We start from the raw sequence: 9,922 nt of genomic DNA on the forward strand, positions 1-9,922 counted from the left end.
AGGAAACGGGGTCAGTGACGAGAGAACCCGCCGCTTGCAGCATGGATGTTTTGCAGTCTTGCTGGAACAGGTGACTACAGGCGGAGTCTACGCATAGGCGAAAATCAGATATACATCCTAGAGACAATGAGGACAATGTTATTATACACATTGACAAGACAGTTAAGGTAGGCGATCTGTTATAGACAGATCTAGGCAGTAGCCGAAATAATCAGAACAATAATGACGGAGTCAGGAGCGTAGGGTCTTGTCCGGCTCAACCTGTTGTCATCCTAACTGATTCAAAATCTGCCCTTCAGAGGTTAGAGTGCGGATTCTCTATTGACGCCTTGTCTCTAAGCTCTCGGCGCTTGGTGCAGAATCTGCACAGCAGAGGCTTGTGGGGACCTGCCCTGCAGCCCCCTGAGTTTGCTTTCCCGCGAGGCACCGTGCAGCAGCCGTCTCACCCCGAGGATGAGCGCGTTCCCTTGCCAGTTACATTAACTGGCAAGAGAGGGCGCCAGCGTCGCTGCGCGGGAGACTGCTGAAGCCTGCCCGCGGGAGATGGGGTCTCTTCGGCTGGGATAATCGCCGCGATCGGACGCGTCGCTCGCGGCTCCGCTCTTCGCCGGCGGGGCGAAGAAGCGACGGGGAGACAGGCTCCCGTACTCGTCCCGTCCGGCCTGCGGAGTTTATATCCCTTGCCCTAGCGCGGGCGAACATTCGCTCGGAACCTTGCTGGTGAGTCGGACGCCCTCGATTCATTAGCGTACCTTGTTGCTAGCTGGCGTTATTGTTTCTGTAGCAATAAATGCCTGTTTGTGTCAGCCAATGTGTCGTTCCTTTGTTCCCCCAGAGCAAGGCCCGCCGTGGTCGGCGAGCGCTCGGTAGCGTACGCGATCACGGGGTGGGGTCCGGGCGGCTTTGAACCGTGTCAGCCGCGACTGAGTGGGGAGAACGTACTTATCTCCCCAACTCAAACCCCATAGGCTTTATTCTACATTTCCAGTGGGTGCCCTCTCACATAGGAGTCAACGGTAATGAGGTGGCAGACAGTCTCGCCCATAAAGCTCTCTCAAGGATTGCATCAAAAAAAGCACCTCAAGATGGGAAAAGTCTCTGCAGGAAAACGGTGCTCGATCACTTCAGTACCTTGTGGAGTGCGTCCCACAAGCCATGTGTGACCAAGGGACTGAGAAGATCTCAGGCGACCCTTCTACATCGAATTCGCACGGCCTCTGCTCGCACTCCTGCATGGATGCATAAGACCGGCATAGCATCGTCTCCGCTCTGCTCTTTATGTGGTGTGTGCGGGGATATCGAACATTATATTATGTACTGCCCAGAGTACAACGCGGAAAGGCATGTGATGTTCGCTTCCTTCAAGAAGACAGGAACACGTCACAGCACAGTGCAGGATTGTCTACCCGAGTGGAAACCAGGCATGCAGAAGGGAGGCTACACGCCTTCTTTTAACATTTCTGCAGAACACGGATCTTGTTTTTAAATGGTGACAGCAGGAACGGACTATGGCCTACTGTGATTGAATGTGTGCGTAGATGGTGTCTTCCGGAGTGGTCTGCTTTATACTGTGAGTGAATGTGTGTATGGAGTGTGGCACTACAATGGCCTATGTTCTAGTGTGACTGATTATGTGCATAGATGGTGACTTCTGGAGTGGACTGTGATGTGAACTGTGTGGATTGATTGTGTGCATAGCTGGTGACTGCGGGAGAGAATGTGTGCGATTATAAGAGACTGTGCGCTTAGCGGGGTAGATGCGGCATTGTTAATATCGAAGGGACGCTGCGGTGGAGCAATTGCCGGCAGACAAAGCAAGGCTAACCCAACCTATAGCATTCAACACCTCAACCTCAACGTAGAGGAATTGAGCATCCCGCCGCTAAGGAAAGAGGAAGTGATCGCAGTTGCTTCTATAGGCAGAGCGGGAAACTTCGCCGGCAGAAACAAAGTCACGCAAAAATTATCTCGCCGACGGAGAAGCGATTACACGGAGTTTGAGACAAGCGCTTCAAGTTCGCTTGGATGCCATCACGTGACATGTTTCTCTCGGCATTAAAAACTAACGCGCTGATGTCACCACTGACGTAAAAAGTATAGAGAATGGCCGAGTTGCTGCAGCGCTGAACATAGCAGGGCTGCTCGGCTTAGCGGTACTGGCTGGTTTATGGTTTATGGGGGTTTAACGTCCCAAAGCGACTCAGGCTATGAGGGACGCCGTAGTGAAGGGCTCCGGAAATTTCGACCACCTGGGGTTCTTTAATGTGCACTGACATCGCACATACACGGGCCTCTAGAATTTCGCCTCCATCGAAATTCGACCACCGCGGCCGGGATCGAACCCGTGCCTTTCGGGCCAGCAGCCGAGCGCCGTAACCACTCAGCCACCGCGGCGGCGGTACTGGCTGGGGCTGACCCGAATACCTAGTAGTACGGAGCTATCGCGCGGCACTTGATTCTTGGCACTTTTCCAGCCGACCATTGTCCAGAGCAAAGGCGTCATACAGGCCATAAACTTGTTTTTTTTTACAACGCGGGGATAAGACCGGGTTCGCTGTGAAGAACGCAAACATGTCCAACCTTCTTGGACAAAAATTTTGAATATTGCAAAACTCTAAGTTGCTGCTATAAAACTATGGAAGGTAATGGTCCGTTATTCCGATATATAGCAAAACCTTTCTTTTATAGTGTTTTGATCGATCGCATAGAGCTGTTAAGACTACCATAGAAAACCAAAAGAGAACGGTTTTGAGGACAAAAAAAATCATTAATGGCAAACAAAATGCAAGCCTGCCGACGGGAGATCTGCGGCTATATTGACTATTATTGTCACATATATGGGAAAAAAATTATATATATGAAAAAATTGCGCTTATAAGACTTTTCCCGTTCAAAAAAGCTTTAGCCCACAATTTCTGCGTATGGTGGCGGCAAACAAACGAGACAACGATCAAGGAAAGGAAATAAAGAGCGAGAAAAAGCCAACCACGATTAATCATGGAGCCGGTTTTTACCCTACTGATATATAAATGGAGAATACCTAAATAATCTGCGATTTGCTGATGACTTTGCCTTGCTGAGTCACTCAGGAGGTGAACTGCAAATCATGATCAATGAGTTAGACAGGCAGAGCAGATCGATGGGTCTAAAAATTAACATGCAGAAAACCAAGGTAATGTTCAACAGCCTAGCAAGGGAACAACAGTTCACAATTGGCAGCGAGAGCCTAGAAATTGTGACGGAATACGTCTACTTAGGGCAGGTAGTGACAGCTGATCCTGATCATGAGAGGGAGATAACTAGAAGGATAAGAATGGGGTGGAGCGCATGTGGCAAATTCTCGCAGATCATGAGTGGCAGTTTATCAATTTCCCTCAAGAGGAAAGTGTACAACAGCATAATCTTACCGGTACTCACCTACGGGGCAGAAACGTGGAGGCTAACGAAAAGAGTTCAGCTTAAGTTAAGGACAACGCAGCGAGCCATGGAAAGAAAAATAATAGGTGTAACGTTAAGAGACCGGAAGCGGGCAGAGTGGGTGAGGGAACAAACACGGGTTAATGACATCCTAGTCGAAATCAAGAGAAAGAAATGGGCTTGGGCAGGGCATGTAATGCGAAGGCAAGATAACCGCTGGTCCTTAAGGGTAACGGAGTGGATTCCAAGAGAAAGTAAGCGTAGCAGGGGGCGGCAGAAGGTTAGGTGGGCGGATGAGATTAAGAAGTTTGCAGGCAAAGGGTGGATGCAGCTGGCAAAGGATAGGGTTAATTGGAGAGACTTGGGAGAGGCATTTGCCCTGCAGTGGGTGTAGTAAGGCTGATGATGATGATGATGATGTTCAAGATACGCGCGAGAATGGGCAAGCTTGTCGAAGAGTGATCTCATGACGCTTACAAGAGGATCTTCCGACGGTTCCGGCCATTGTGTCCCCACCTTTATATCGCCTAGACCTAATTGGCGGCATGGAGATAAAATAGCCAGAATTAAAGTGCTGCTTGAAAAATAACTTAGAGACATTCCGCCTGCGGCGGTGTCGTGCTGCTCATCAGACTTCACCTTACATCGTTTCAAGCCATAGTACCGCAGAAAACCCGGTTATGACTACTGTGAATTACTGATCCGGAGTTACCGGGTTCGAACCCGACCGCGGTGGCTGCGTTTTTATGGACGAAAAACGCTAAGGCGCCCGTGTGCTGTGCGATGTCAGTGCACGTTAAAGATCCCCAGGTGGTCGAAATTATTCCGGAGCCCTCCACTACGGCACCTCTCTCTTCCTTTCTTCTTTCACTCCCTCCTTTACCCTTCCCTTACGGCGCGGTTCAGGTGTCCAACGATATATGAGACAGATACTGCGCCATTTCCTTTCCCCCCAAAACCAATTATTATTATTATTATTATTATTATTATTATTATTATTATTATTATTATTATTATTACTGTGAATGAAAAAAAAAGCCAGTTGATTTATCGAGTGTGTTTCTGGTTTCTCGTACCTAGCTTCTAAAGTTTTAATGTGCAGGCATAACGCAAATAAATATCACCCTTACTTCCTCAAGCACTATATGTTTTTTTTTGTCTTGCAAAGGATAAAAGGAAGCATTTCGCTTCCTTGAGTTGAATGTATGTTTTCATTATGAGTGCATATACACAAAACCATTTGTCAGCCCCTCCTTATGTAATGCCTTCGGGCCTTTAAGGATGAAATAAATGAAATGAAATGAGTTGACAGAATAGGCAAAAGAAAAGGTAAATCTTTCACACCTCCCTGTGTGTCTACTGAGCATGTACAAACGAAAACTCTACCACAAGGACATCTCAGGCTGAGAAGTCTCGAAGGCGCCTCTCGTAATTACAGATTTGCTCGGTTCTCTTTCATACAAAATAATAATTGAGAGAAAAGAAACCTCACTGCATAATTCCGAAGCATATTGACAAAAAATTAAAAAAAAACGTACGGGCTATTGGGTGCAGTATTTCAAAGCCACCGCGGTGGCTCAGTGGTTACGGCGCTCGGCTGCTCACCCGAAAGTCGCGGGTTCGACGCCAGCCGCGGCGGTCGAATTTCGATAGAGGTGAAATTCTAGAGGCCGTGTGCTGTGCGATGTCAGTGCACGTTAAAGAACCCCAGGTGGTTGAAATTTCCGGAGCCATTCACTGCGGCGTCCGTCATATCCTGAGCCGCTTTGGGACGTTTAACCCCCCAGAATCTTACTTCAGAGACTGGCCGTCATAAATCGCCTGTCGTTGGCGCCGATTAGCATTGCCAATAGCACCATGCCGGACACGGGGAAAGGCGCTCTGTTCTAGCTGCGAGGCTTCTTCAGCGGCACCAACCTGCGACCAACGCAGTTCGTAGAAGATATGTCGCACTGTCTCCACTTGCCCTCTCTGCCAGGTGCTTCCCGACAGATGGTACTGTTACCGTGTTAGCACACGTTATGTGAATCGTACCATGGGATCATCCTCCTGGATCATGGAGGGGCCTGCCCTCTCGACGCGTAAGCGCTACAAAAACACGAACGCCGATGGAACGACATTCCAGCCAGGCAAACGGAGGAGTCGAAATTACTTCATATGAAACTGCTTACGTTATTCTTCAATTGCGGCTTGGGAATGGGGTTCAGTTGATGTAGGATGTTGCGTGTCTGTGCCAAAGTGGAAAGGTTTCCGTGTCTCTTCAAGACACGAAAACTGTGCCGATCTCGTTGGCGTGGGTTCGCGAAGGTAAGATCGTATTTTATTTCGTAACGTACGAAGTACTCCCCCAAAACGACACCATGCTGGAGTGATTAGTCTCTTCCAGACGCCGTGGCGATAGACGAATGGAAGTAGTGAGAGATCATTAGTGAGCGCTACAAGAGTGTGTGATAATTTTGCTTGTGTTTTCTTGCGGGTACGTGAAAGGTACGCTACGCTGCGTTTAGACAGCTACCCTGCTTGACAACTACCCTAACACGTACTAGAACACCATTCAAAAGTCGACATACGCACTAATAAAGGCTATATAGAGCTGAATAAAGTGAGTATAAGCTTTTTCGTGCCCTTTTTGTCTTTGTGTTGTTGCTGTTTGCGTAAAGCACACTAATTTAGACACATTCCAAAGGAGAGGTCTGTCAGGGGGTATGTCGTGAAATGCCATTTCACAGTGCCAAGAGATTTATTTGCCAGCCATGGTCTGTATATTATTCTTCTCCTATTTGACTAATATATCATCAGGGAACTAGGTCATCAAAAATAGATTCAATTATCTACACACACACAAGCACAGGAATGTATTAGGCGGACTCCATTTATTTCCGCAACGGTTGGTTCGCACTCATACCGTACGCTGTGGACTGAGCGCTTTTCCGGTAGGCAAGCTACGCTACGCACCAATGGAAGTAGCCTCCGGGCCTCACCTTTGGCGAACACATTCTCCGCAATCATTGTGCAGCGACACCTACTTCGGTAACGCTAAGTCCTCGCTATCATTCACATCATGTGAAATAGTGTCCTCTAAATTTTTTGCCGTCTGAACGTGGACAATGAAGGAACTGTCAATTTTCGACACGGAGAATACGCTGATTACGCCGGTTTCGTTTATAATAGTGAATTCTCATTTCGCATGACATGGCACTTTATAATAGAAACACTCAGAACGGAAACCTTCCTTCCTGTATCTCAACGTCTTGTGACACCGCCTCCGCAAAGCACTCCCTCTTCATTCTGTGATACACCACTTTCCTTTTTTTTTATTCGGAGTAGCATTCCAGAAATGCCCCGTTACTTCGGTAACTTTTCCGTCATCTTCCAGGTATGCTCAATCCCATTGACGTTCTCCGACTACAAGTCGTTCGCGTATGAAACTCGTCAGCCGTTTCATCGTCTATGGACAAATTGACTCTCAGTGTCCGTCTTGGAGGAATCCCTTGTTCTTGAGAGGCTCAGTTTCCGTCATGAATGTGCATTCACAAGAGTTTCAGTCTAGTGAGAATACTTGTGGGAATTTCCGCATGGCACGATTCTTCGCAGGGTCATTGTTTAGCACTTCCACACCGCACCGGGTCGACATCAGATGAGAAGATTCAAGGAGCCCGAAGCACCTGATGTTCAGAGCCAAAACTTCAAAGTTAGTTTCGACGACAATCTCGAGATACGTGTCCCTCCTGTGCCATATAACTATATCTGCCCACCTCCTGTAATCAGCACTAGTTACCTTCAAAGCCTCACCTATATTTTTCAGTTGAAACTGATATTCTCGGGCCACCAGTCCCTCTTTTGACGACAGAGGTTCAGGTTCAGCGGCCTCTACGCCAGCAAACGTAACAAGCCGGATGCACTTGTTCCTAACAATAGTGACTGGGTCTATGAATGACTCAACGCTCTGTCCTGTCTGCTGCAGGGCACTTAACGAAGACTTAGCGAGCATTTCTAGCTTCCGAAGAATAAGCATCTTTTCTGTGAGCCAAGACTGGGGCGATGTTAAGGCTGCAGATTCATTAACGCCATCTCTGCTTTTTTCTGCACCTCCCCGAGACTGATGTACCTGCGCAACCATCGAAGACATATGGCCTGCGATAAGAGACGCTTGATGCTTTATAGTATCGGCAGACTCAGTCAGCAACCGAACTGTCTCCTGCAAGCGTGCAGCATCTCTCTCCGACTGTTCCATGAGCTGATTTATTTGGCTCTGAAGCGAAAGCAGCTGGTCGTAGCACGGGTCTATTCTGAGGGCCCTCAATTCCTCGACGGTTGCTCCCACGTCTTGAATAGTAAGGGAGTTGTCTTGCGAAGATGACTGCTCTGTTTGGGCTAAGGGGGTACCGCTACAGCATCCAGCCGCGAAGTGTGCTGCAAGGTCGCCATGTAGAACTCCAACGCCGCACTGTGGACATTCGACGACGTGGAAGGTGCATTCAGTCTCGTAATGCCGCAGCACAACATCCATGGTGCCCACGAACTCGCAGCCATGAGTGTCATTCCAGCAGTGGGCCTTGAAAAAAAAAGAGAAGAAAAGCCTGCAGAAGCTTGGTTTACCTAAACGCACCTATATAGGACGAAGAACTGACAGGGACGTAAAAGTGACAGTTCACGCGTGGTGAACCGAACAGTCTTCACTTTTCTACATTTTGTCGCAGGCTGCTACAAGAGGCCAACGAGCACGCAAAGGTCACGATCATCCTGCGGTACTGAGAGATATACCACGTGATATATCCAGGCGGTAGAGCAAACCCGCTCGCGTTTCTTGTCATGACTTCCAGATTAAGTTTCCACTGCCACCAAGGAAACAAATTGGTTACGCTGTGCTTCCAGCGGCTCTCCATACAAACCGCAACAGTTTTTTCTAGTAGTTTTCAAGCCATCATCCTGTTGGCTCTCCTTCTTCGCGCATATTTTGGCCAATTTGCAGACAGCAGAAAAGAATATTGTAACACTTTCAACCCCATGCGACATGCCGCGTTTTCGCTGACATCGCACAGTGCAAGGACCTCTAGAAATTTGCCTCCATCGAAATTCGACCGCCTCTTTCGGGTCAGCAGCCGCGCACCATAACCACTGAGCCACCGCGGCGGCTTTTCATGGTTTTCTATCAATACCTGGTCTTTCAGGAATAAATTTTTGTAAAGAGCAATCGTCCTTGTGGTTCTTCGTCCTGTCGTCGTCTTCAAGCGCTCTTTCCAGCGTACCAAACACAAGTTGTCACAGGAGAGTTGACTCCCAAGTGAGCAGTCTGGCCAGGTAGAAGTCAGCGCTCGTGTGTCGACTTGTGTTTGCATGTGTCGCTGGGGCGAAATTATTCGTCGTGGATGCCCTCCTAGCCCGCACCGTCGTCCTAGTCTCAAGAGGTCAAGCAAAGCTCTGGGTGCCGCCGCGGTGGTGGAGTGGTTATGGCGTTCGGCTGCTGACTCGAAAGACGCGGGTTCGATCCCGGTGGAGGCGGTCATATTTTGATGCAGATGAAATTTTAGAGGCCCGAGTACTGTGCGATGTAAGTGCATGTTAAAGAACTCCAGGTGTCGAAATCTCCTGAGCCCTTCACAACGGCGTCCCTCATATAGCCTGAGGCGCTTCAGGACGTTAAACCCCCGTCAACCAGAGCTCTGCGTACTCACCTTTAAGGCATGCGCTTTCCGATTGGGGAACGGATTCCAGGTGCACTCATCATGGTCGAAGGCGTCCCGGTCCAGGGGACAAATTTCGCCGCCACCCCCGGCACTGGATGCGTGACAGGACTCGCAGAGGAAGTGTGGACAAGGAAGTTGGACTGTTTTCTTCGGAATCATCTGGCACAAACCACAGACTCGGCTGGTGGGCACGTCTTCGGCAAACCGCGTCGGTCGCCAATTCACGCCGGTGACGTGACCGAGGAACCGGTGCAGCACCCTGAGTCGTTGGTCTGGCATGGCTGTGCTCTGAGCCCCAACTACTGCACCGGCGCAAAAGGGTGGCTGTGTTTTATCATAGCCTGACCTTGTATACACCTTTCCGAGAGGGCAGCCGCATAGGTAGAGCTAGCGACTCGAAACATATCTCTCTTTCATATCCTAGAGTGCTATAGGCCGCATTTTCCGCCCTATGGAGAGATAAGAGAGCCGATTAGGTCGTCGTTGTTTGCAGTGATAATGCTTCTCTACACCGTCACTGATGACACTTTTACGCAGCTGTTCAATCTCAGTGCCACGCTGTCACTAAGCTGGGGAAAAAAATAGTCTTGGTAATTTTGTAATTTTTGATCGTCAGCGACCGTTGTAAGTTTTGTCTTGCAGCGCAATACATTATTATGATAGTATGCTGCAATTCAATGACGAAGAGTGAAATGCTCCTCAAAGGAGATCCTCCAGTGCGCTGCTCGATATAGACAAAACCGTTTCCTGTCAGTTTTTGTGACAATCTCTTCGGTTCTGCCCCGTGAGCTGTTTCCGTCTTTTATTTGGCACCTTTA

General features: G+C 48.8%; 1 protein-coding gene across 1 annotated transcript; it reads right to left on the reverse strand.

Moving 5' to 3' along the window:
- Positions 1–4,833: 4,833 nt before the first annotated feature.
- On the reverse strand, positions 4,834–9,460 carry LOC144128008 (uncharacterized). Its single transcript, XM_077661054.1, has 2 exons — positions 9,093–9,460; positions 4,834–7,972 (listed from the first exon to the last, which is right to left on the reverse strand). The coding sequence occupies exons 1-2, from the start codon at positions 9,381–9,383 to the stop codon at positions 6,959–6,961; spliced, it is 1,305 nt and encodes a 434-aa protein (XP_077517180.1). The 5' UTR covers positions 9,384–9,460; the 3' UTR covers positions 4,834–6,958.
- Positions 9,461–9,922: the final 462 nt, after the last annotated feature.

This window comes from Amblyomma americanum, chromosome 4 (assembly GCF_052857255.1).
Source record: "Amblyomma americanum isolate KBUSLIRL-KWMA chromosome 4, ASM5285725v1, whole genome shotgun sequence".
Classification (NCBI taxonomy): domain Eukaryota; kingdom Metazoa; phylum Arthropoda; class Arachnida; order Ixodida; family Ixodidae; genus Amblyomma; species Amblyomma americanum.

Excerpts from the sequence above, each read along its gene's own strand:
- LOC144128008 (XM_077661054.1), bottom strand. The coding sequence starts at position 9,383 with ATGCCAGACCAACGACTCAGGGTGCTGCACCGGTTCCTCGGTCACGTC. Across the intron at positions 7,973-9,092 it reads GGAAAGCGCATGCCTTAAAG|GCCCACTGCTGGAATGACAC; the intron begins GTGAGTACGCAG and ends TTTTTTTTCAAG.